Source organism: Hypanus sabinus, chromosome 1 (genome assembly GCF_030144855.1).
Source record: "Hypanus sabinus isolate sHypSab1 chromosome 1, sHypSab1.hap1, whole genome shotgun sequence".
NCBI classification, from domain to species: domain Eukaryota; kingdom Metazoa; phylum Chordata; class Chondrichthyes; order Myliobatiformes; family Dasyatidae; genus Hypanus; species Hypanus sabinus.
This window is the reverse complement of record NC_082706.1, coordinates 209,479,802-209,507,746: the sequence shown is the minus strand read 5'-3', so window position 1 is coordinate 209,507,746 and position 27,945 is coordinate 209,479,802. Positions and strand designations below refer to the sequence as shown.

The 27,945-nt window shown below is 44.2% G+C and overlaps 1 protein-coding gene across 3 annotated transcripts in view; it reads right to left on the bottom strand.

Annotated features, from left to right (window-relative positions):
• Positions 1-3,150: 3,150 nt before the first annotated feature.
• The window catches only part of LOC132402258 (probable C-mannosyltransferase DPY19L4), a 91,099-nt gene continuing 66,304 nt past the window's right edge, over positions 3,151-27,945 (bottom strand). For 2 of the 3 annotated variants that reach the window (XM_059985074.1, XM_059985057.1), the window contains exons 15-19: positions 27,275-27,331; positions 24,759-24,841; positions 14,875-15,007; positions 5,272-5,430; positions 3,151-3,566 (exon numbers count right to left, since the gene is read on the bottom strand). In XM_059985074.1, the coding sequence (XP_059841057.1) occupies positions 3,393-3,566; positions 5,272-5,430; positions 14,875-15,007; positions 24,759-24,841; positions 27,275-27,331 (606 nt within the window). In that variant the 3' untranslated portion in view covers positions 3,151-3,392. The remainder of the gene's footprint in view (positions 3,567-5,271; positions 5,431-14,874; positions 15,008-24,758; positions 24,842-27,274; positions 27,332-27,945) is intronic. The other variant, XM_059985066.1, reaches the window with a different exon arrangement.

Here is a 27,945-nt window from a genome sequence, read left to right as displayed (position 1 = left end):
GGGTCCTTTTGCCCTTACTGTTCCTCAGTTCTATCCACACAGACTCTACTTCTCCTGACCCTATGTCCCCCCTTGCAAAGGACTGAATCTCATTCCTCACCAACAGGGCCACCCCACCCCCTCTGCCCACATTTCTGTCCCTACAATAGCACGTATACCCTTGTACATTCATTTCCCAGGTCTGATCTCCCTGCAGCCATGTCTCCGTTATCCCAACAACATCGTAGTTACCCATTCACACCTGAGCTTCAAGCTCATCCGCCTTATTTCTGACACTTCATGCGATCAGATATAGAATTTTTAGCCCTTTACTACACCTTTCCCATTCCTCAATTCCACCCAAATAGCTTCCCTAGACAAGCCCCCTAATCTATCCTGCCAGAGCACCACTGTAATATTTTCTCTGACAAGCAATGCAACACCTTCCCCTCTTGTCCCTCCGATTCTATCACACCTGAAGCAACGAAATCCGGGAATATTTAGTTGCCAATCACACCCCTCTTGCAACCATGTTTCACTAATAGCTACAACATCATATTTCCAGGTATCAATCCATGCTCTAAGCTCATCCACCTTTCTTACAATGCTCCAAGCATTAAAATAAATGCATTTAAGAAATTCTCCACCTCTTCCTCTCTGTTTATCTCTAACGGTGCAAACAGCTTTACTATCTTGTTTTCCTTCCTTCTCCCATACATCTGTTCCTAAACTCTGGTTCCCCTCCCCCTCTTGTATCTAGTTTAAATCCACTGGAGCCTCTCTAGCAAACTTACCTGCAAGAAGATTTGTCCCTCTCCAGTTCAGATGTAAACCATCCCACCGGAACAGGTCCCACTTTCCCTGGAAAACTGCCCAATTATCTATAAATCTGAAGCGCTCCCTCCTGCACCATGTCTTCAGCCACGTGTTGATCTGTGCTATCTTACTATTTCTAAACCCACCTGCACATGGCACTGGTAGCAATCCTGAGATTGCTATCCTGGAGGTCCTGTCCTCTAACTTGGCACCTAGCTCCCTAAACTCACCTTTCAGGACCTCCTCACTCTTCTACCCACGTCATTGGTCCCTACATGGACCATGACATCCGGTTGCTCACCCTCCCTCTTGAGAATACTGAGAACTCGATCAGAGATGTCACAGACCCTGGCTCCAGGGAGGCAACAGACCATCCAGGATTCTCAATCTCTTCCAAAGAACCTCCTATCTATCCACCTAAGTATCGAATCCCCTATCACTACTGCTCTCCTCTTTTCCCTCCTTCCTTTCTGAGCTGAAGGTCCAGTCTTGGTGTCAGAGATGCAACCACTGCAACTTGTCCCTGGTAGGTCGTCCCCAACAACAGTATCCAAAACAGTATACTTATTGTTGATGGGAACAGCCACAGGGGTGCCCTGCTCTTCCCCTTCCCTCTCCTGACAGTCACCCAGTTACCTGTCTCCTGATTCTTAGGGGTGACTATCTCCCTGAAACTCCTGTCTATTTCTGCCTCTGCCTCCTGAATGATCCGAAGTTCATCCAGCTCCAGCTCCAGTTCCCTAACTTGGTTTCTCAAGAGCTGCAGCTGGATGCACGTTTTACAGGTGTAGTCATCAGGGACAGTTGTGCTTGCCCTGACTTCACACATACTGCAAATGGAGCACTCAACTGCCCTAATTGCTGTCTCCATTACCTATTCCTAAGCTAATTAGATAAATTAAAGGAGCTTTCCTGGCCTTACTTCACTTGACGTGAAGCTCGTCCTCAGCCTCTGCTCGCTTTTTAAATTCTCCTGCTAATCTGAGGCCGAATTCCAAGCTTGCGCAGTTGTGCCCTGTTCAAACCTCGCCTCTGCCTGTTGAGCCAAAGCCGCCCCATAATAGCACATGCCCTGTAAACCAGGCAGCATTCTGGTAAGTGTTTTCTACACCTTCTCCAAAGCCTCAACATTCTTCCTATAGTGGGGTGACCAGTATCGTATGCAAATGCAGGGAACGTGGACTTCTTTTCAAGAAAATGTATAAAAGAAATAGCAGCGTGATCAGCCTGGCCAAGTGTGATGAGACACTAAAGATATTTTTCCTCATTAGGTGTTTCTCTGAAGGAGTTGTCCACTGGTGGCTGTAGAGGCTGATCTGAGATCCACATATTCGGGTGCAATGTGAACAAGAGTAAGTGGTGGCTGTGGTTAGTGTTTGGGTCTTTTGGTTGTTCAGTCTCTGCTTTCACAGCTGCTGCTTGTTCTCTGTGGTCCAGAAGAGGTCGCTCTCATGTAGAACAGATTTCCTCCAGGTGTGTCTATGAGTGTAATGTCTTCCCAGTTTTTAGATTTCATGTTGAAATATTATTGACATAAAAAATGTTAAAAAGTAATGCCTTTTCAAAAAGATCCATGTGCAAAGGTAGATGTTATTTTCAACACAAAAAAAATTAAATAGATTCAGCACAAACGAAGATATGGACTCAATCTTCATTAATATTGAAAAGATATTAAGGTATTGACTCTGCAAAGACCCATTCCATAGACTTGAGAATTACAAGATTGGTACATTTTCCTGCATATTTTAAACTAGAAAGCTCTAATAGGTGCTATGCTATCAATTAATTTAAAAAGACAACATCATCTCACGGTAATGCTTTGTCCCTACTTTGTGTAAGGCATCATTAAAGTCCCACTCCTTTGTGTCCATGATGTGGTGTCCACAACAATACTTTTTAAATGTTTATCACTGACTCAAAAAGTCACTTGAGCTGTGGACAGAGCTTAGGCACACATGCCCAGGAGTGTCTGGGCTCCTTTCAAAGTGCACCGGTTCAAGGCCACGTGCAGCTCGGTGAGGTCCATTACTTATCCAAACTACGGGATACCACAGTGGTTAGAATGACACTGTTACAGCTCTGGTTGTTGCAGTTCAGAGCTCAATTCTAGCATCGTCTATAAAGAATTTGTACATCCTTCCCGTGAGCACTTGGGTTTCTTCAGGATGCTGCAGTTTCTTCCCACAGTCCAAAGATGTAACAGTTAGTAGGTTAATTAGGCATTGTAAATTGTCCCATGATTAGGCTAGGGTTAAATCGGTGGGCTGCTGGGTGGTGGGGCTCGATGGGCTGGAAGGGCCTATTCCATGCTGTATTTCTGAATAAAAAACAAATGCAATTCAATTCAGCATCCAATTTAACAGATTTCGGTTACCTTGTTTTAATAGCATTGATCTTTTTTTTTAAGGTCCTCCATTTGGAATAAACAATGTTGGCAGATTCTGGGAAAGATAAAATGTGTACCTCATTTCAGGCTACTTTATAAAAAAATAAGTTAAAAAGAAATGTCTTTTATGAAAAGGTCCTTATGCAAAAGGAGATGTTATTTCAACACAAAAATAGATTCAGCAGAAAGGAAGGCGTGGACTCAATCTTCATTAATATTGAAAAGATATCAAGGTGTTGACTCTGTACACACGGTAAGACTGATTCCAGTAGACACGCGTGAAATAGTTGATGTATGGTGAATAGTCCAGCTTAACCTCATGGCAAAACCGTCCATACAGTGAAAACACGTAGTTAGTGTCGTTAACATCTTCGTTATAAAGTGCCTGGAAAAGAGCAAGGTACAGTCACCAGAACTGTAATTACCAACACCATTGAGAGAGTAAAGCAGAACAGCGAGAAATAAGCTGAATTCACAGGCACAGCATCAGAAGTTTAATTAAATATTTCATGTGCAAATTATTTACAGCATGTTAAGTGCTTTAAAGCTAGCACTAGCTTTCTTTTAATTCAGCTTTAAAATAGGACTGATTCCGCTCACCTGCCCACTTTCCAAGCCAATTTTGATTATGGACAATTCCTTTTTGAAATTTTGTTGAAGTTGATAGGGTAGTTAGGGAAATTGTGTGTTGGCCGTCATTAGTTAGAGGACAGAATTCAAGAGCTTCAAAGTAATGTTCCAGCTCTATAAAACTCTGTAGACCACATTAATGTTCAGTTCGGGTCACCTCATTATAGGAAGGATGTCGAAGCTTTAGAGAGGGTGCAGTGAAGCTGCCTGGATTACAGAGAATATCTTATGAGGATAGGTTAAGTGAGCTAGGGCTTTTTTCTCTGGAGTAAATGAGAATGAGAGGTGACTTGATAGAGGTGTACCAGATGATAAGATTCATTGATCAAATGAGCAGGCAGAGACTTCTTCCCAGAGCAGAAATGGTCCATACAAAACAGCATTACTTTAAGGTGATTGGAGGAATGCACAACGGGAATTTTACTGGTACTTAAAAAAAAATATCGAGTGGTGGGTGCATGTAATGTTTTGCCAGGGTGGTGCTGGAGCCAGATACATTAGGGATATTTAAGAAACTCTTAGATAGGTACAGGGATGATAGAAAAATGGAAGATTATGGAGGAGGGAGGGGCTAGATGGATCTTAAAGTAGGTTAAACGGTTGGCACAACATCATGCTCCGACGAGCCTGTCCTGTTCTATATTCTGTCCGACAAATTTAGCAGCAATAGTTAACTCAACTGCAAATAATTATTTCACCTGATCAGCCCTGGTCTCCACCTATCAGAGATACATTTTTATTAGTAGCCGTTCCCACTCCGCAAACTGAAGAATTAGTTTCTGGTTTCTATTTTCCCAAATGATGACTGGCCTGCTGAGCCTTCAGCATTTTACCTTGGGTTTCAAGCAGCTACTGCTTTTTTAGTTTTCAAAATATTACATTGAGCTTCAAGCATTTTACATCAGGTTTCATACATCTGCTGCTTTTTAGATTTCAGATTCAAAATGTTAAATTTGAGAAGTAAATAGAATACAGGAATTTCCTCACCAAGAAAAAACAAGGAACAATCTCTCTTCATAAAGCCGTAAAGCACAGCAGCTCAGAAACAGGCCCTTCAGTCCATCTAGTCCATACTAAAATGCTATTCTGTTTAGTACCATCGACCTGCATCTGGACCATAGCACTCGATACCCCTCAAGTTTCAAAGTACATTTTTAATACCAATGTATGTATACAGTATACAACCTGAAATTTGTCCTTTCCACAGAGATCCAGAAAACAAAGAACAATAAATACAGAAGCCCCAATGCCTCCCCCACACATGCACAAACTTCTCTTAAATGTTGCAATCAACCACTACTGCTGTCCGCTCGTTCCAAGCTACCCTACCCCTCATGTTCCCCTTAAACAATTTACCTTTCACCCTTACTTCCACATTGTGGATATTTCTAAGTTGTACCCCTATCCTTCTCCCAACTAACATACAAATACTTGGAAAATAGATATTAGATAAAACTTACATGGCCATTCGCGACATCCACCAAATCTTTGACTCGGCAGCCTTTCACTGAACCCATGTCATTACAAATTCCCTCCTCAATGATAACATAGTTGGCTTTGTATGATGTGAGAATCATATAAATATCTTCCGCAGATCTCCTGGAGTAGACCTGGTAGATCTGGTGACAGAACAGTATCAATTTTTAAATCATAAACACAAGAGATCCTGCAGATGCAGGAAATCTAAAACAACACACACAAAGTACTGGAAGATCTCAGCAGGTCAAGCAGCATCCATGGAAATGAATAAACAGTCGACTTTTTGGGCAGAGATGCTTCTTCACGACTGGAAAGGAAAGGGGAATAAGCCAGAATAAGAAGGTGGGGGTGGGAAGGGAAGGAGTACAAGCTGGAGGGTGATAGGTGAAGCCAGGTGGGTAGGGGACGAGAGGGATGAAATAAGAAGCTGGAGATAAAAGGTGGGAAAGGTGAAGGACTGAAGAAGGAACCTGATACCAGAGGAGAGAGAACCATGGGGGAAAGGGAAGGAGGAAGGGCAACTTTCAGCCAGGTCTGCGTTCAAGATTTAATAAGCAGAGCTTTGTGGCAGTTTTCTCTAAGTTGTACAATCGGTGTCAGGGAGTCTGTAAAAAGAGCTAGCTTTCAATCGGGACAGAGATTGAGACTTTAAAGGCAGAGTCTCTGAGCTGAGGAGCGAGAAGGATTCATTAGAAAGGGCCAATAAAAACAGCACAGGTGCAAGCGGAGTGGCCATTCCTTTCAGTGTGCCAGTGTTTAGAGTGACTTTGGCTCATCAGGCTCAGGTGAAGTGAGGCTTGGGTGAAGTAAAGTATCTTAAAAGATACTCTCTTTCTGTTCTTATTAGTTCATGTTAGGGCATGGTAGTTTAGTGAGAATGGCAACACATACAAAACTGGAATTCAGCAGGCCAGGCAGCATCAGTGGAAAAGAATAAACGGTTGACACTTTGGGCCGAGATCCTTCATCAGGACTGGAAGAACGATATTAACAGTCAGAGTAAGAAGGTGGGGAGGAGAGGAAGAGTACAAGGTAATAGGTGATAGGTGAAACTGGGAGAGGGGGAGGGATTAAGTAAAAAGCTGAGAAATTGATTTGTAAAATAGGGAAAGGGGGAGGAGCACCAGAGGGTGGTGATGGCTGGTAAGGAGGCAAGAGGAGAGAGGGAAATGGGAATGGGGAATAGAGAAGGAGAAGGGGAGTGCTGGCACAATTACCAAAAGTTTGAGAAATCGATGGTCAAGCCATCAGTTTGGGGACTACCCAGACAGAATATCAGGTATTGCTCCTCTAAGCTGAGTGTGGCCTCAGCGCTGCAGCAGAGGGGGCCATGGACTGATGTGTCGGAATGGGAATGGGAAGTAGAATTGGAATTGATGGCCACTGGGCGACCCTGCTTTTTCTGGCGGATGGAGCGTGGGTTCTCCAGGAAGCGGTCTCCCAATCTACGTTGGTATCACCAATATACAGGAGGACACACTGGGAGCACTGGATACAGTAGATGACCCCAACAGACTCAGAGATGAAGTGTCATCTCACCTGAAGGACTTTTTGGGGCCCTGAATGGTAGTGAGGGAGGAGGTGTAGGAACAGGTGTGGCACTTGTTCTGCTTGCAAGAATAAGTGCAGGAGGGAGATCAGTGGAAAGGGATGAACGGACAAAGGAGTCGCGTAGGGAGTGATCCTTGCAACAGCAGAAAGTGTGAGGGAGGTAAAGATGTACTTGGTGGTCGGATCCTGTTGGAGATGGTGGAAGTTATGGAGAATTATGTGATGGCCGTGGAGGCTGATTGGGTGGTAGGCAAGGCCAAGAGAAACCCTATCCCTGGTGTGGTGGTGAGTGGACAGGGTGAAGGCATACGTGTGTGAAATGGAAGAGATTTGGGTGAGGGCAGTGTTGATGGTGGAGGAAGGAAAGTCCCTTTCTTTGAAGGAGGACATCTCATTAGTTCTGGAATGAAATGCCTCATCCTGAGAGCAGATGTGCCAGAGATGGAGGAATTGAGAGAAGCGGATGGCATTTTTATAAGTAACAGGAAACAGACATACTCCAGGTAGCTGAGAGAATCAGTGGGTTTATAAAAAGTATCAGTGGGTAAACTGTCTCCAGAGATGGAGACAGAAAAATCGAGAAAGGGGAGGGGGGTGTTGGAAATAGACAAGGTAAATTTGAGGGTAGGAGGGAAGTTGGAGGCAAAGTTGATGGCCAATGATGTCTCGGATCGAGTCCACAGCATTCTCAAGGGTGAGGGTGAGCCGCCTGAAGTCTTGGTACATATTGGCACCAATGGCATAGGTAGACAAGCTGAGGAGATCCTGAAGCGAGACTTCAGGAAGCCAGGTAGAAAGCTGAGAAAAAGGACCTCCAAATTGGAAATCTCTGGATTGCTGCCTGTGCCACGCACCAGTGAGGGGAGGAAGAGGATGATGTTGCAGGTGAATGCGTGGCCGAGGAACTGGTGCAGGAAGCAGCGGTTCAGATTTATTGGGTTCTCTTCTGGGAAAGGTATGACCTGTACAAAAAGGACAGGTTACACTTGAACCAGAGGGGGTCTAATATCCTTGCGAGCAGGTTGGCTAGCATTGTTCGGGAGAATTTAAACTAATTTGGCAGGGGGATTGGAACCAGCGTGATAGTGCTGAAGATGAGGTAGCTAGATTACAAACAGAGGCAATGTGTAGTGAGGAGATGCTGTTGATATGGCAAAATTACTATCAACAGAATGGGCTGCAACGTAAAAGGCAGAAAACATCAAGAAGGATGAATACAGGACTGAAGGTGTTGTATCTGAATGCACGCAGTGGACAGAATAAGGTCGATGAGCTTGTAGCATAGTTACAGAGTGGCATGTATGACTCTGGCACAGACTCTGCCCCTGCGGCTCAGAAGGGTAGGGAAAGGAAGAGGATAGCAGCAGTGATAGGGGACTCTATAGTTAGGGGGTCAGACAGGCAATTCTGTGGACACAGGAAAGAAAGGCAGATGGTAGTTTGCCTCCCAGGTGCCAGGGTCCGGGATATTTCTGATCACATCCACAACATCCTGCAGTGTGAAGGAGATCAGCCAGGTGTCGTGGTACTTATTGGTACTAACCACATAGGCAGGAAAAGGGAGGAGGTCCTGAAAGCAGACTACAGGGAGTTAGGAAGGAAGTTGGGAAGCAGGACCACAAAGGTAATAATCTCGGGATTACTGCCTGTGCCACGTGACAGTGAGTATAGGAATAGAATGAGGTGGAGGATAAATGCGTGGCTGAAGGATTGGAGCGGGGGGCAGGGATTCAGATTTCTGGATCATTGGGACCTCTTTTAGGGCAGGTGTGATCTGTACAAAAAGGACAGGTTGCACGTGAATCCCAGGGGGACCAATATCCTGGAGGGGAGGTTTGTTAAGTCTATTGGGGAAAGTTTAAACTAGAATTGCTGGGGGGTAGGAACCAAACTGATGTGACGGAGCAAAGGGAGGTTGGCTCACAAATAGAGAAAGCTTGGAGACAGTGTGAGAGGGAGGATAGGCAGGTGACAGAGAAGGGATATGCACAGACTGATGGTTTGAGATGTGTCTATTTTAATGCAAGGAGCATTATAAACAAAGCGGATGAGCTTAGAGTGTGAATCACTACTTGGAGCTATGATGTTGTGGCCATCACAGTGACTTGGATGACTCAGGGGCAGGAATGGTTACTTCGAGTGCCAGGCTTTAGATGTTTCAGAAAGGACAGGGAGGGAGGCAAAAAGAGGTGGGGGCGTGGCACTGCTGATCAGAGATAGTGTCACAGCTGCAGAAAAGGAGGAAGTCATGGAGGGATTGTCTACGGAGTCTCTGTGGGTGGAAGTTAGGAACAGAAAGGGGTCAATAACTTCAATAAGGAAGGGGTGTTTTTTTTTTATATAGACCACTCAATAGTAACAGGGACATGAAGGAGCAGATAGGGAGACAGATTCTGGTAAGGTGTAATAATAACAGGGTTGCCGATACGCCTACAAGAGGAGAGGCTGTACTTGATCTGAAATTGGGAAATGAACCTGGTCAGGTGTCAGATCTCTCAGCAGGAGAGCATTTTGATGATAGTGATAACAATTCTATCTCCTTTACCATAGCATTGGAGAGGGATAGGAACAGACAAGTTAGGAAAGCGTTTAATTGGAGTAAGGGGAAATATGAAGCTATCGGGCAGAAACTTGGAAAAGTAAATTGGGAACAGATGTTCTCAGGGAAATGTACAGCAGAAATGTGGCAAATGTTCAGAAGATATTTGTGTGCAGTTCTGCATAGGTACGTTCCAATGAGACAGGGAAAGGATGGTAGCATACTGGAACCATGGTATACAAAGGTTGTTGTAAATCTAGTCAAGAAGAAGAGCTTACAAAAGATTCAAAAAAACTAGGTAATGATAGAGATCTAGAAGATAAGGCTAGCAAGAAGGAGCTTTAGAATGAAAATAGGAGAGCCAGAAGGGGCCATGAGAAGGCCTTGGCAGACAGGATTAAGGAAAACCCCAAGATATTCTACAAGTATGTGAAGAGCAAGAGGATAAGATGTGAAAGGACAGGACCTATCAAATGTGACAGTGGAAAAGTGTGTATGGAACCGGAGGAGATAGCAGAGGTACTTAATGAATACTTTGCTTCAGTAATCACTACGGAAAAGGATCTTGGCAATTGTAGGGATGACTAACAGCAGACTGAAAAGCTTGAGCATGTAGATATTAATAAAGAGGATGTGTTGGAGGTTTAGGAAAGCATCAAGTTGTATAAGTCGCCGGGATCGGATGAGATGTGCCCCAGGCTACTGTGGGAGTCGAGGGAAGAGATTGCTGAGCCTCTGGCGATGATCTTTGCATCATCAAAGGGGATGGGAGAGGTTCTGGAGGATTGGAGGGTTGCGGATGTTGTTCCCTTATTCAAAAAAGGGAGTAAAGATAGCCCAGGAAATTATAGACCAATGAGTTTTACTTCAGTGGTTGGTAAGCTGATGGAGAAGATCCTGAGAAGCAGGATTTATGAACATTTGAAGAGGCATAATATGATTAGGAATAGTCAGCATGGCTTTGTCAAAGGCAGGTCGTGCCTTGCGAGCCTGATTGAATTTTTTGAGGATGTGACTAAACACATTGATAATGGTAGAGCAGTAGGTGTAGTGTATATGGATTTCAGCAAGGCATTTGAATCGGTACCTCATGCAAGTTTTATGGAGAAAGTAAGGAGGCATGGGATCCATGGGAACATTGCTTTGTGGATCCAGAACTGGCTTACCCACAGAAGGCAAAGAGTGGTTGTAAATGGATCATATTCTGCATGGAGGTCAGTCACCAGTGGTGTACCTCAGGGATCTGTTCTGGGACCCCTACTCTTTGTGATTTTTATAAATGACCTGGATGAGGAAGTGGAGGGGGGATGGGTTAGTAAATTTGCTGATGACACAAAGGTTGGAGGTGTTGTGGATAGTGTGGAGGGCTGTCAGAGGTTACAGTGGGACATTGATAGGATGCAAAACTGGGCTGAGAATTGGCAAATGGAGTTCAACCCAGATAAGTGTGAAGTGGTTCATTTTGGTGGGTCAAATATGATGGCAGAATATAGTATTAATGGTAAGACCCTTGGGAGTGTGAAGGATCAGAGGGATCTTGGGGTCCAAGTCCATAGGACACTCAAAGCAGCTGAGCAGGTTGACTCTGGTTAAGAAGGCATACGGTGTATTGCCCTTCATCAATCGTGGGATTGAGTTTAGGAGCAATAGGTAATGTTGCAGCTATATAGGACCCTTGTCAGACCCGACTTGGAGTACTGTGCTCAGTTCTGGTCATCTCACCACAGGAAGGATGTGGAAACAATACAGAGGGTGTACAGGAGAGTTACAAGGATGTTGCCTGGATTGGGGAACATGCCTCATGAGAATAGGTTGAGTGAACTCGGCCTTTTGTCCTTGGAGCGACGGAGGATGAGAGGTGACCTGATAGAGGTGTATAAGATGATGAGAGGCATTGATCATGTGGATAGTCAGAGGCTTTTTTCCCAGGGCTGAAATGGCTACACGAGAGGGCACAGTTTTAAGGTGCTGGGGAGTAGACACAGAGGAGATGTCAGGGTTGAGTTTGTTTTTTTTTACACAGACAGTGGTGAGTGTATGGAATGGGCTACTGGTGATGGTGGTAGAGGCGGATACAATGGGGTCTTTTAAGAGACTCCTGGACAGGTACCTGGTGCTCAGAAAAATAGAGGGCTATGGGTAACCCTAGGTAAATTCTAAGGTAAGGACATGTTCGGCACAGTTTTGTGGGCCGAAGGGCCTATATTGTGTTGTAGGCAACACTAAATCATGGCTGAAAAAATATTATAGCTAGGATACACATTGTAATGAAAGGATAGGCAGGAAGACAGAGGGGGTGGCACTGCCCTGTTGATAATATCTGAAATCAAATCATTAGAAAGAGGAAGACATTGAATGAGGAACTGCAAAGATAAAACCCTGAACAAGAAGGCACAACAGTGCCCCCACTTCCTAAGAAGATTGCGGCCAGCGAGGCTCCCACACCCCATCTTAACTGCATTTTACAAGAGCACCATTGAGAGCGTCCTGACATGTTGCCATCTCCATCTGGTGTGGGAGCAGTCGAGCATCAGTCCAGAAGTCCCTACAAAGGACTGTGAGAACAACTCAGAAGATCATCGCGGTCTCTCTACCATCCGTCGGGGACATCTATCAGGAGCACCGCATATGCAGTACCCTTAGTATTACCGAGAATCCCACCCATCAATCAGCACCTTCTACCATCAGGCAGGAGACTACGATGCACAAAAACAAGAACGGTCAGGATGAGAAACAGTTTTCTGAACTCCCAGCTGCATCATATTCGAATATGTGACTGGTTAATCTGTTCTGTACCTTAGGATATTTATTATCAATGCACTTTAGTTCATTATTTATGTGAGATGCATCTGTAGATTTTATCCATAGGTTATTGTGTGTTATGTGGACTACTGTGCTTTACACCCTGGTTCAAAGAAACATTGTCTCATTTCTATATGTGGTTATATACATATATGTAATTAAACGACAATAAATTTCACTTGACTTGACTGACTAAAATGATCCAGATGGAAGTTGTATACAAACCCCCAAACATTTGTAAGGATGTGGTCTACAAATTACAATGGGAGATATAAAATGCATGCTAAAAGGGCAACGTTACAATAATCATTGGCGATTTCAATATGCAGATAGACTGGGAAAATCAGGTTGGTGCTGGATTCCAAAAAAGGGGGATTTTCTAGAATGTCTACAAGATGGCTTTCTAGAGCAGCTTGTGATTGGGCCCACCAGGGGATCAGCTATACACACAAAATGGTGGAGGAACTTAGCAGGCCAGGCAGCATCGAGGAGAAGAGTACAGTTGATGTCAACAGTATTTTTTTCCATAGATGCTGCCTGGTCTGCTCAGTTCCTCCAGCATTTTGTGTGTGTTGCTCGGATTTCCAGCATCTGCAGATTTTCTCGTTTGTGAGGGGATCGTCTATTATGGATTGGGTGTTGTGCAATGAACCAAATGGGGCAATTGATCATAGTATGATAGAACTCACCATGAAATTTGAGAAGGAGAAGCTACAGTCAGATGTATCAGTGTTACAGTGGTGTAAGGGAAATTACAATTGGAAAAGAACACTGCCAGGAATGACAGCATAGCTACAACGGCCAGAATTTGTGGAAGCAACTCGGAAGGCACAGGATAAATACATCCCAAAGAGGAAGAAGTATTCTAAAGGAAAGAATACACAACCATGGCTAACAAGAGAAATCAAAGCCAACGTAAAAGCTAAACAGCTAAACATAATAGAACAAAATTAGAGGGAAGTTAGAAAATTTGGAAGCTTTTAAAAACCAATAAAAGGCAACTGAAAAGTCATTAAGAAGGTAAAGATGGAATGTGAAAACCAATGATATTAAAGAGGATACCAAAAGTTTCTTCAGATACATAAAGTATAAAAGAGAGGTGACAGTGGATACCAGACTGCTGGAAAAATGACACCAGAGAAGTAGTAATGGGGACAAGGAAATGGTGGATGAACTGAATAAGTATTTTGCATCAGTCTTCACTGTGGAAAACACTAGCAGTATGGTGGAAGTTCCAGGTGTTAGGGGTCATGGAGTGTGTGAAGTTACCGCTACTAGGGAGAAGGTTCTTGGGAAACTAAAAAGTCTGAAGCTTTACTGATCTTTCAAGAATCACTAGATTCTGGAAAGGTTCTGGAAGACTGGAAAATTGCAAATGTCACTCCACTCTTCAAGAAGGGAGAGAGACAAAAGAAAGGAAGCCATAGACCTGTTAGTCTGACCTCAGTGGCTGGGAAGATGTTGGAGTTCACTATTTGGGATAAGGTGTCAGTGTACTTGGAGACTCATGATAAAGCGGGCCACAGTCAGCATGGTTTCCTCATGGGAAAATCTCGTCTGTAGTGAGGAAGGCAAATGTAATGTTAGCATTCACTTCAAGAGGACTAGAATATAAAAGGAACAATGTAATGTTGAGACTTCATAAAGCTCTGGTGAGGCCTCACTTGGAGTATTGTAAGCGGTTTTTGGCCCCTTATCTTGGAAAGGATGTGCTGAAACTAGAGAGGGTTCAAAGGAGGTTCATGAAAATGATTCCAGGATTGAATGGCTGGTCAAATGAAGAGTGTTTGATGGCTCTGGGCCTGTATTCACTTGAATTCAGAAGAATGAGGGGTGACCTCATTGAAACCTGTCGAATTGTGAAAGACCTGGATGGAGTGGATGGGGAGAGGATGCTTCCTATGGTAGGAGAGTCTGAGACCAGAGGACGCAGCCTCAGAATAGAGGAATATCCTTTTAGACCAGAGATGAGGCGGAATTTCTTTAGCCAGAGAGTGGTGAATCTGTGGAATTGTTTGCTCCAAATGGCTGTGGAGGCCAAGTCTTTCTGTATATTTAAGGCAGAGGTTGATAGATTCTTGATTGGTCAGGGCATGAAGGGATACGGGGGAGCAGGATATTGGGGCTGAGAGGAAAATTGGATCAGCTATGATGAAATGGTGGAGCAGACTCGATGGGCCAAATAGCCTAATTCTGCTCCTATATCTTATGGCAGCAGGGGCAGGTGATAGGCAGGCTAATAGAAGAGGTAAGAGGCCATAGTGGGGAAATGAAGAGGGAAGGGAGAGGGTAAACAATTACTATTATTTGGAAATTCTTTGTAAACTACTTCTTTATTTAGATTCACACCATTAACCTTTTGAACAATTTTCAATCTTCCCACTTTCAGTAAAGAAAATGCTAACTCTTTCAGAGAGATAACAGTAAAGGCACTAGATCTTCAGTACTTTACCCAAGTGGCTATCACTGATGAATGAGCAGAGAAAGTGTATTGTTATATTATTGAACACCCATGTCACAGAATGCTACGATGGTCATCAAATATCCAGCTACATTCCTTGTTAAGTATGGTTTACTGGTGCAGTCTACAGCAAGACACAATCTCTTCAACTGTGATGTATACATTAACTGTATAATCTCAACCTGCTAGAACTCAGATATGCAGCTCGATAAGCCAAAGTGAAGCACTCACCTCCTCTGTGCGTTTCCTCAGGTCTCTATCAGAGTAGAGTGGGTGGGTCGTCACTGTCCGACCCGTGCAGAGTTTCACAGTTCCCATTAGCTGCATGCTTCCCGCAAACACGGCTGCACTGGGAGTTTGTCTTCTGGGGAATTGGGAGCAATAGTAAGGATCTCTTTCAATATACTAACTATAAACAACAGAACTGTGTTTAAAATCAGGCTCCTGAACTAGAGGGGAAGACCATTCACACCACCACTGAATTGTTCCCACAAACTATAGTCTCACTTTCGAGGACTCTTATCTCACGTTCTCAATATTTATTGCCTATTTGTTTATTACTATTAATATTTTTTCTCTTTGTATTTGCATTTTGCTGTCTTTCACACGTTGATTGTTTGTCAGTCCTGGCATGCAGTTTTTCATTGATTCTATTATGTTTCTTTGTATTTACTGGGAATGCCTGCAAGAAAATGAATCTCAGGGTTCTGTCTGGTGACACGTATGCAAACAATGCTCAACTTTATTTCGCCATATACTTTTACCTGTATCAGAAATTTGCTGTGGTGTGGTGGTCAAGGTGTGACAGGCAACAAAAAACAGCAACATTCAACAATTATACAGAATTACATTAAAGTACAGGTATGGAATAAACTATGTATAAACATGCAAATACCAGCGTACATTTACAATTCAAGTTTCAAGATTGTTTACTGTCATTCTTCAGTTCACAAGTGTAAAGGAGAACAAAATGATTGTTTTCGGGATCTGAACCAGCATAAAATAGACATAATAAACCTAATTATGAAAGCAGCCCTGTAAAACACACGTACAAGTAAGTGACTGTGGCCATATACACGTAAGACTGATGGAACATAAAGTGCAGGAGTATCTGGACATAAGTGGGGGTGGGATATCCAACTGAAACCTATCAAATATTGAAAGGCCTCGATAGAGTGGATGTGGAGAATGTTTCCTATAGTGGGAGAGTCTCGGACCAGGGAGCTCAGACTTAAAATAGAAGGGTATCCCTTTAGAACAGAGATGAGGGTGGTGAATCTGTGGAATTCGTTCCACAGATAGCTCTAGAGGCCAAGACATTGGGTATATTTAAAGCTGAGGTTAATAGGCTCTTGATTAGTGAGAGCATCAAAGGCATGAGGGGTAATAAATCTGTCATGATGGAATGGTGGAGCAGACTTTGAGGGGCCAAATGGCCTAATTCTGCTTCTCCATTTTATGGTCTAACATAAGCTGACTGACAGAAAATGACAGTGACAAAAAGACTCCTGGCAAAAGGAAGTCTTTCATTATAAAGTGTTATTAAAAATGGTTTAAACTGTTTATAATGCAGTGCAGTAATAGGGGTAATAGAGAAGCTATGGGGGGGGGGGGGCTAATTTGAAAGGGCAAGACGATGGAACACACACCTGTCCTCACAGAAGGACAGAAGTGGAGACAGCGGGCAATGGAAAGTTCCTGGTTGTCAATATCTTTGAGGATCGATCTTGGACCCAACATATCAATGCAGCTACAAAGAAGGCCATACTTCATAAGCAGTTTCAAGCATTTGGTTTGTCACCTAAAACACTCGAAAACTCTACAAATGGAGAATATTCTAACTGGCTGCATCACCGTCTGGTATGGTGGGGGGGGGGGGTCACTACTGCACAGGATCGAAGTAAGCTGCAGAGAATTGTAAAATTAGTCAGCTCCATCTTGGGCACTAGTTTCTGCAATATCCAGGACACCTTCAAGAAGCAATGCCTTAAAAAGGTGGTGTCTGTCATAAAGGACCGCCATCACTGAAGTTCATGCCTTGTTCATGCCTTTACGATTTATGTCAATGATTTAGATGAGGGCATTGAAAACTATATCAGCAAGTTTGCTGACGATACTAAACTGGGTGGCAGTGTGACATGCGAAGAGGACGTTAGGAGAATACAGGGAGATTTGGATAGGCTGAGTGAGTGGGCAGATACTTGGCAGATGTCATTCAATGTGAGTAAATGTGAAGTTATCCACTTTGGAAGCTGGAACAAGAGGGCAGAGTATTGTCTGAACGGTGTCGAGTTAGGTAAGGGAGAAATGCAAAAAGACCTAGGAGTCCTAGTTCACCAGTCAATGAAGGTGAATGAGCAAGTGCAACAGGCAGTGAAGAGGGCAAATGGAATGGTGGCCTTTGTTACAAGGGGAATTGAATACAAGAGCAAGGATGTTCTTTTGCATTTGTACAGGGCCCTGGTGAGACCACACCTGGAATATTGTGTACAGTTTTGGTCTCCAGGTTTAAGGAAGGACATTCTGGCAATTGAGGAAATGCAGCGTAGATTCACTAGGTTGATTCCTGGGATGGCAGGGCTGTCTTACGCAGAGAGATTGGAGAGATTGGGCTTGTACACGCTGGAATTGAGGAGATTGAGAGGGGATCTGATTGAAACGTTTAAGATAATTAAAGGATTTGATAGGATTGAGGCAGGAAATATGTTCCAGATGTTGGGAGAGTCCAGTACCAGAGGGCATGGATTGAGAATAAGAGGTCAGTTATTTAAAACAGAGTTGAGGAAGAGCTTCTTCTCCCAGAGAGTTGTGGAGGTGTGGAATGCACTGCCTCGGAAGACGGTGGAGGCCAATTTTCTGGATGCTTTCAAGAAGGAGCTGGATAGATATCTGATGGATAGGGGAATCAAGGGATATGGGGACAAGGCAGGGACTGGGTATTGATAGTGAATGATCAGCCATGATCTCAGAATGGTGGTGCAGACTCGAGGGGCTGAATGGTCTACTTCTGCACCTGTTGTCTATTGTCTATTGTTCACACTGTTACTGTCAGGAAGGAGGTACAGAACCCTGAAGGCACACACTCAGTAATTCAGGGACAGCTTCTTCCCTCTGCCATCTGATTTCTGAATGGATATTGAACCCATGAATACTACCTCACCACTCCTTTTATTTCTATTTTTGCACTATTTATTTAATTTAACTTTTAAATATATAAATATACTTATTGCGATTTAGTTTTTTCTCTATTACTGTAGTGCTGGCGCTGAGTCAAATTTCACAATATATGTCGGTGATATTAAACCCGATTCTGATCAGATTAACTGCCTGGGAGAAGAAACTTATAAGATGGCGTGAAGTTTTTGTTTTAATATCCCTATAGCGCTTTTCAGAAGGCAGTTCTTTTGGAAAAGAATCCATGATCCTTGTAATCTTCTTGAAAATTGCAATCTTTTCAGTGAAAACTGTCAGTGGTGGGGAAAAAACAGATCTCATACTTTGAGGCATTGAACGAGTGGCTTAAAACTTCTTTTGGAAAATCTAGAAGTGGTTCCAATACAACTCAGCGTTACAAAGCAGCCTGTCACTTTCTTATTTTCTTAAATGATAGCATGGTACAAGTTAGACATAAAAGGGAGAAAGAGGCAAAAGCAACCATTCAGGTATTTTTAAAAGGGCAGCTTTTCTTCAGCATGAAGATCAACATTATGCAAATGGGATGGTCCTAATTAAAATCCTCAGCCTCCCAATGATTACCAGCACACCACCCCCCATGTCCAAAAACTTGCCTTGAACTTTCTGGGATTGGATAGAGAGAAACAGCACAGCATATTGTGCAAGGCAATCCATAAAACACAGGTAGTCTGTTCTCCAAAGACAAACAGAAAGATTATTTTAATATTCTATTGTGAATCCATTGTATAGTTCAAAAATATTTCAAAACAAATGTCTCAATATTAGAACACAGAACAGTTCAGCAGAACAGGTCCTTCAGCCCACAATGTTGTGCTGAACCAATCAAACTGGTAATCAAATGGCCAACCAAACTAATTCCCTCTGCCTACACAATGTCCACATCCTTGCATTTCCCTCACATTCACGTGCCTATCTAAATGCCTTTTAAAAGTCTCTGATGTATCTGCTTCTATCACTACCCCAGGCAGCGCACTCCAGGCACCCACCACTCTCTGTGTAAAAAACCTCGCCTCTCACCTCACCTTTAAAACTACCCCCCTCACATAACATGCATGCCTTCTGGTATTAGACATTTCAATCCGTGGAAAAAGATGCCGTCTGTCCACTCAGTCTAAGCCTCTCATAATCTTATAAACCCCTATTGGATCTCCACTCAACCTCCGCCACTCCAGTGTAGTCCAACCCCTCGTTACAGCACATGCCCTCTAATCCAGGCAACATCCTGGTGAACCTCTTTTGCACCATCTCCAAAGCTTCAACATTCTTCCTATGATGGGTTCAACCAGAACTGTACACCTCCAAGAGGACCACAACCTTGTCATAGTTTGGAGGCTCACATGCCTCAATCACCCAGAAAGTTATGTTGGCTGGAGTCAGGGCTTTATGCTTTGGCTCTTGGTAGGGTCACCCATGCCAAACAGGTCAAAGGGCAGAGGCCAGGCTAAGAGTGGTCCACCGGTCCTCCAGGTTCAGGGGTTCAGCTCAGGGCTGACAACCCTGACTGGTAAAACAAAACTGTTACAGAAATAGCAATGAAGAATCCTTCTACATCTGAATGCGATGGTATTCCTGAGTCTCCAACCAGGACTTACATGGCTGACATTAGTGAAAACCGAGAGGAAGCTTCTGACATGATGAAGGAAGCCCTGAACACTGCCAGTGGGCAATAAGATCTGTATGCAATATTGTAGATTTGGCTTAAAATGGCTGAATGCAGTTCTCTGCAACTTTTTTTCAGATTGTTACATTAACATTGCAAGCAACGAGCTGAAGACTTTTCTGTTTGTGTTATTGGCCTACCCAGCTGCTACCAGACACCACAATAGGAAAATGTAATTATTTTGGCTCCTAATCAGGCCATTTGGCGCCTTGAGTCTGCTCCACTATTCAATCATGATCATTTATAATCTCTCTCAACCCCATTCTCCTGCCTTCCCACCATAACCTTTGACACCCTGACTAATGAGGAACCTATCAACCTCCACTTCAAATACACCCTATGACTTAGCCTCCACAGATGTCTGTGGCAATGAATTCCAGATTCACCACCCCTGGCTAAAGGAATGCCTCCTCATCTCCGTTCTAAATAGATGTCCCTCTATTCTGAAGCTGTGCCCTTGGTCCTAAACTCACCCACTATAGGAAACATTCTCTCCACCACCAATCCTCTAGGCCTTTCAACATTCAACAGGTTTCAGTGAGATCCCCCTCACTCTTCTAAACTCTGGTGAGTACAGGCCCAGAGCCATCAAATGCTCATTTGTTAACCCTTTAATTCCCAGAATCATGAACCTCTGTGGGACCCTCTCCAATGGCAGTACACACTTTCTTTGATAAAAGGCCCAAAACTACTCACAATACTCCAAGTGCAGTTTCACCAGTGCCTCATAAAGCTCAGAATTACATCCTTGTTCTTATAATCTAGTCCTCTTGAAATGTATGCTAACATTGCATTTGCCACCAAATGACTCAACCTGCAAGTTAACTTTTCAGGGAATCCTGAATGAGGATTCACAAGTCCCTTTGCAACTCAGATTTTTGTACTTTCTCCCTTTTAGTAATGTGGTCTTTCATAACCAATGTAGGACGAGCAGCAAATTAAAATGCTACAATGCACGGATCTGTACATTTTCAACTAAAGTTGCCAAACTCAGCTGTATGCAGAACAGGGTTTGCTGAAGAGTCTGAATTGTGCGCATTAGTGAGGCAGCTTCAAGCGAGGCACGTGCCCCATCACCGTGAGAGCTAATCCTCTTTCTGTCTTAAGCTGCTGGCACTTTATCTAAAGATGTTCAGCTCTCCATCTGACCTTGGAAAGAAATGAAAGGCTGTGGTCTGTCATGAAAGATTGGGCTAAAACCATGATTCCCTAGTTACTTTTAAAAATTGGTCATTATATCCACATTAGTAGTAAAAAATTATCCGAATTACCATTTCTATTGAGCTGAACTGATTCTACAACCTATGGATTCACTTTCAAGGACTCAACAACTCTTGTTCTCAGTGTTATTTATTTACCTATCTATTGATTTTTTTTCATATTTGCAGATTGTCTTCTTTTGCAGATTGGTTGTTTGTCAGTCTTTACATGTACATTTTCACTGATTCTATTGCATTTCTTTGTTCTACTGCAGATGCCAGCAAGTAAATGAAACAACAACACACACAAAATGCTGGTGGAACACAGCAGGCCAGGCAGCATCGATAGGGAGAAGCGCAGTCGACGTTTCGGGCCGAGACCCTTCGTCAGGACTAACCGAAAGGAAAGGAGAAGACCGGAGGGGGTGGGATGAAGCTAAGAGCTGGAAAGGTGATTGGCGAAAGTGATACAGAGCTGGAGAAGGGAAAGGATCATGGGACGGGAGGCCTCGGGAGAAAGAAAGGAGGGGGGGAGCACCAGAGGGAGTGGAGAACTGGCAAACAACTAAATATGTCAGGGATGGGGTAAGAAGAGGAGGAGGGGCAATAACGGAAGTTAGAGAAGTCAATGTTCATGCCATCAGATTGGAGGCTACCCAGCCGGTATATAAGGTGTTGTTCCTCCAACCTGAGTTTGGATTCATTTTGACAATAGAGGAGGCCATGGATAGACATATCAGAATGGGAATGGGACCTGGAATTAAAATGTGTGGCCACTGGGAGATCCTGCTTTTTCTGGCAGACAGAGCGCAGGTGTTCAGCGAAACGGTCTCCCAGTCGGCGTTGGGTCTCACCAATATATAAAAGGCCACACCGGGAGCACCAGACACAGTATACCACACCAGCCGACTCACAGGTGAAGTGTCGCCTCACCTGGAAGGACTGTCTGGGGCCCTGAATGGTGATGAGGGAGGAAGCGTAAGGGCAGGTGTAGCACTTGTTCCGTTTACAAGGATAAGTGCCAGGAGGGAGATCGGTGGGAAGGGATGGGGGGGACAAATGGACAAGGGAGTCGCGTAGGGAGCAACCCCTGCGAAAAGCAGAAAGAGGTGGGGAGGGAAAAATGTGTTTGGTAGTGGGATCCCGTTGGAGTTGGCGGAAGTTACGGAGAATTATATGTTGGACCTGGAGGCTGGTGGGGTGGTAGGTAAGGACAAGGGGAACCCTATCCCGAGTGGGGTGGCGTGAGGGCAGATGAGCGGGAAATGGGAGAGATGCATTTGAGAGCAGAGTTGATGGTGGACGAAGGGAAGCCCCTTTGTTTAAAAAAGGAAGACATCTCCTTCGTCCTGGAATGAAAAGCCTCATCCTGAGAGCAGATGCGGTGGAGATGGAGGAATTGTGAGAAGGGGAAAGCTTTTTTGCAAGAGACAGGGTGGGAAGAGGAATAGTCCAGGTAGCTGTGAGAGTCTGTAGGCTTATAGTAGATAGCGGTAGATAGGCCGTCTCCAGAAATGGAGACAGAAAGATCAAGAAAGGGGAGGGAGGTGTCAGAAATAGACCAGGTAAATTTGAGGGCAGGGTGAAAATTGGAGGCAAAGTTAATGAAGTCAACGAGCTCAGCATGCGTGTAAGAGGCAGCGCCAATGCAGTCGTCGATGTAGCGAAGGAAAAGAGGGGGATAGCCTTGGAACATGGACTGTTCCACAAAGCCAACAAAAAGGCAGGCATAACTGGGACCCATACGGGTGCCCATGGCTACACCCTTGGTTTGGAGGAAGTGGGAGGAATCAAAGGAGAAATTATTGAGAGTAAGAACTAATTACGCTAGACGGAGGAGAGTGGTGGTAGAGGGGAATTGGTTAGGTCTGGAATCCAAAAAAAACCGAAGAGCTTCGAGACCATCTCGGAGGGGGGTGGAGGTATATAGGGACTGGACGTCCATGGTGAAAGTAAGATGGTGGGAGCCAGGGAACTTAAAATCATTGAAAAAATTCAAAGCATGAGAAGTGCCACGAACATAGGTGGGAAGAGATTGAACAAGGGGGGAGTAAGACAGTGTCAAGGTATGCAGAAATGAGTTCAGTGGGGCAGGAGCAAGCTGAGACAATAGGTCTACCTGGACAGGCAGGTTTGTGGATCTTGGGTAGGAGGTAGAAACGGGAAGTGCAGGGTGTGGGAACTATGAGGTTGGTGACAGTGGATGGGAGATCCCCAGAGCTGATAAGGTTGGTGATGGTATAGGAGACAATGGCCTGGTGCTCCTTAGTGGGGTCATGATCAAGGGGTAAATAAGAGGAGGTATCAGAGAGTTGTCGCTGTGCCTCGGCCAGGTAGAGGTCAGTACGCCAGACAACAACAGCTCCCTCCTTATCAGCGGGTTTTATAGTGAGGTTGGGATTGGTGCGGAGGGAGTGGAGAGCAGAACGTTCGGAAGGATTGAGGTTGGAATTGGAACAGGGTGTGGTGAAGTCAAGACAGTTGATGTCCCATTGGCAATTAGCAATAAAGAGATCCAGAGCAGGTAGAAGACCAGAGCGGGGTGTCCATGAAGAGGAGGAGGGTTGAAGACGGGAGAAGGGGTCATCGGTGGGTGTAGGAGAGTCCTTGTCGAGAAGTAAGCTCGGAGACGGAGCCAGCGGAAGAAGAGTTCAGCATCATGGCGTACGGGGAACTCACTGAGGTGTGGGCGAAGGGGGACAAAGCTGAGGCCCTTACTGAGGACAGAGCACTCTGCCTCAGAGAGTTGAAGGTTGGAGGGAATGGTAAAGACCCGGCACGGATGAGAGATGGGATCAGAGGGGGGAGGGAGGCTGGTAGTGTCAGTGGAGAGGGAAGGGTTGGGGTGAGAGGAAGATGGAGCCTCTGAGGGCCCAGGAGCTGACGATGGGATCTGAGGGAGAGGGGATTGCAGAGTGGTGGTGGGGGAAGGGGAGACGGGAATCACAATCGCAGCATGTGAAGACCCGGCCTGGAGTTCAAGGCTGGAGTCACAGTCAGTGGTTGCGCAATTGCTTTGAAGCTGTCCATGGTCGTTGGAACCCGTGGTGATGGTGCTGGAGTCCGGGTTTTCAATATACCCTGGGTCGCTGGGGCAGTCGATATCGACAGCCGAGGCGAATCCATGGTCGTTGGAACCCGTGGTGATGGTGCTGGAGTCCGCAGTTTAGAAACGCCCTGGGTCGCTGGGGCAGCCGAGATCGACGGCCGAGGCCGGGACACGATACGAAGACCATGCTCTGGGGTCTGCAGATGGAAGATCTTGTGATCCTTGCAGGACGTGATAAAGTCAAAGAAACGGCGATTGCACGCATGGATCCGACAGCGGATGAAATAACAGACAGGTCCATTGCAAACGGAGGAAAAGGTGTCCCGGAGGCTTGGAAGTAAATGAAACTCAGGGTTGTATAGGGTGACATATAGAGTAACAATCATTTCATTCACCTTTACACTTGTATACCAAATAATGACAATAAACAATCTTGGAGATTTTGAATCTTCAATAAGTTATCATTAACCGATGGTAGGAGATATCGAGCAACAGCGAGCAAATGATATTAGACCACAGTTAAGCCACGCCCTTACTGAATGAATTGATAAAGATCAAACCAAGGCCACTGGTATCGTAAAGTGTTATGCTAATCGCTATGCTACCGTGCCACCCCCAATTTTTATCGTCTTAAAGTTTCATAACAAAGTAGCACTGATGACTGAGCAATGGTGTGTTTTGAGGTGTACGGTCAAACTCAACACTGAACCGATTCCACAACCTATGGACCTACATTCAAGGATGCTACAACTCGTGTTCTCAGTATTATTTATTTATTATTTGCACAGTTGGTCTTCTATTACACATCGGTTGTTTGTCAGCCTTTGTTGTATGGTATTCCTCGATTCTATTGTATTCCTTTGTTCTGCTGTGCCAGGGTTGTATATAGTGACCTTACTTTGAACTTTACCACTGAGTTTCAGGGCTACACAGTCAAATGCATGTTGCCCACAGAACTTTGAGTGATATTGCAAGACCGATTTTAAAAATGCCCACTGGTATAACAACTTACTTGATCCAGTTCATCAGCTCCACAGTATCAGAATCATAAAATTCCTTAAGTTCAGAGAGTTCGCTCATTACATCTGGAAAGAACTGAAGTAATTTTAAAGGTTAAATGTGTAAAGCTCAACAAAACCAACATAAAGAAGTCAAATGCACGATTTCAGCGTCAATTCTCTTGCCTTCTTCTCCAGGAGGTGGCACCATACTAATGATCCACTATATGTTAAGTTCTGTGACTTCCAGAACATTAAACTAATTCAAAAGAAGACATGGGAGTCCAAAATGTGAGTCTAGCTTTGTGCTTTCACTTTAAGCGAGGTATACACGTATCACGTGGTAGTGTGATGATGTACGCAATTCGCATATTTATACATATAACCTGTAATGAATTATTTAAATGGACAAGAATGCTTTATCAAACAATATATATATATATATATATACACACAAGATTACTTAAATATTACTGAAATACTAAATGCACATCAGTGCTTAGACCATAAGAAGGACACAGGAGCAGAAATTGGCCATTTGGCCCAGTGACTCTGCTCTGCCTTTCCATCATGGCTGATTATCCCTCTCAACCCCATAACCTTTGACACCTTCACTAATCAAGAACCTATCAAACCTCCGTTTTAAGTATACCCAATGATATGTCCTCCACAGCCATCTGGGGCAACGAATTCCACAGATTCACCACCCTCTGGCTAAACAAATCACTCCTCATCTCTGTTCTAAAAGAACGTCTTTCTTTCCTGAGCCTGTGCCCTCTGGCTCCAGTGACTTGTAGATCATTGGGATCTTTTTCTGGGGAAGGTATGACCTGTACAAAAATGATGGGTCATACCTGAACTTGAGGGAGATCAATATTTTTGCAGGCAGATTTGCAAGTGCTATTGGAGGATTAAGTTAGTTTGGCAGGGGGCTGGGAACCAGGTTAGAGGAGATGATTAGAGTTTAGCACTGTACAGCCCCACAGCTCATAATACTGTGCTAACCTTTGAACTTACTCTAAGATCAATCTAACCTTTCCCTCCCACACAGACCTCCATTTTTCTATTATCCATGTGCCTATCGAGAGGTCTCTTAAACGCCCCTAATATATCTGTCTCTACCACCACCACCCCGGCAGCACATTCCACACACTCACCACTCTCTGTATAAAGAAATTACCTCTGACATTCCCCCCTATACTTCCCTCCAATCACCTTAAAGTTATGGCCATTTGCATTAGCCATTTCTGGTCTGAGAATAAGTCTATAGCTGTCCACTATGTCTCTTATCATCTTATACACCTCTTAACCTCCCTCAGTCCACAGAAAAAAGCCCTCACTCACTCAACCATCCTCATTAGACACACTCTCTAATCCAGGCAGCATCCTGCCTTGCACTGTTCAAAGTGAGTTAATACTCGTGCCTCACTCAGGGACATGAACAATGCAAGAATTCATTCAACAAAACATCCCAAGGCACTTGATTGCAACGTTACCAAACAAAGTACAAGTCCAAGTCAAGGACTAACATTCTGGGGTTAAAACTAAATATTTTGACGAACAGGAGGTTTTAAGAGAGAACGAGAAGAACTGAAATTCAGAGAGTCAGGACAAGAGGGGGCTGCTAAAAGCATTTAAGTCTAGAGATGACCTGAAGTACAGATATCTGAAGCTGAAGGAGATTACAGAGTTTGTGAAGGGCAAAAATCACATAAGGAGTTTGGAAATAAGGACAAGGACCAAAACAGGGAGAAATTAGGTTTTTATCATTGAAATATGTTAAAATATGTTATTTTGAGGCAGCAGTACAGTGTGATACATAAAAATTACTATAATTTACAATAAGGATGGATTATAGGAAGGATGTTGAGGCTTTGGGTGCAGAAGAGGTTCACCAGGATGCTGCCTGGGTTAGAGGACGTGGGCTATCAAGAGAGATTGCACAAACTTGGGCTGTTTTCTCTGGAATGGTGGAGGCTGGGGGGAGATATGAAAGAGGTTTATAAGATTATGACCGTGTCCTTTTCCCAGAGGGCATGCATTGAAGGCGAGAAGGGTTATTTCACAGGGGTCAATGTTTTTGCTGCTGGTTGTGCAAACTGAAGTGAAGGGGTTGGCTTCAGGGCTTCAATGTTTCCATCGTTCTGTGGGGATTCAAGTTCTGTAAAGAAGGCCAAGTTAAATGTACTTTGAAACTTTGAGATATGAGGATTAAGTTTTTTTACTCAGAGAGTGGTAGAGGCAGATACATTAGGGATTTAAGAGAAGTTTAGATAGACACATGAATGTGAGGAAAATGAAAGGATATAAAGGATTAGTTTACCATCTGATTACTAATTTAATTAGTTTAGCAAACATTGTGGGCTGAATGGCCTGTACACATGCTGTACTGGTCTATATTCTAATAAGGGATCTGAAAAATAAGTAATGCAATTGCTGGAAAAATTTTCCCACAATCTAATTTACTTTTACTTGTGTCTACTTGCTAACAAATCACAGTGCTGAAACATGAATCTACAAATGTACTCACATCCTTCCAAATGCTGAATCCTATTATTGTTGGAACTGCAGTACTCAACACAAGAGCCTGAAATTTTAAAGACAGCAATTATTACATCAGTGGGAAAGAAAAATGAAGAGCCTGTGAACTAGCATGCTACTGTAGCAGTTGGTGCATTGCTATACAGTGCCAGTGGTAAGATGGGGGCTTAATTCCCATTGCTGTCTGTAAAGTTCTCCATGTGGATTTCCTTTGGTTTGGGGTGGTGAGTTGTGGGTACGCTACACCGGCACCAGAAGCACAGCAAGACTTGCAGACTGCTCCCAACACAATCCTTGCTGAGCTGACACAAACAACACATCCTGCTGTGAACACAAAGTACACTGCAGATGCTGGGGTTAAAGCAATACGTACAACATGCTGGAGGAACTCAACAGGTTGGGCAGCATCCGTGGAAACGAACAGTCAACATTTTGGATCGAGACCCTTCGTCAGGACTGAAGAGGGAGGGGGCAGGGGCCCTGTAAAGAAGCTGGGGGGAGGGTGGGAAGGAGAAGGCTGGTAGGGGCCAGGTAAAAAACCAATCAAAGGAAAGATCAAGGAGTGGGGGAAGAGGAAGCAGGGAGGGGATAGGCAGGAAAGGTGAAGAAGGAATGTAAGGGGAAAACACTATGGGTAGTAGAAGGTGGCAGAGTCATGAG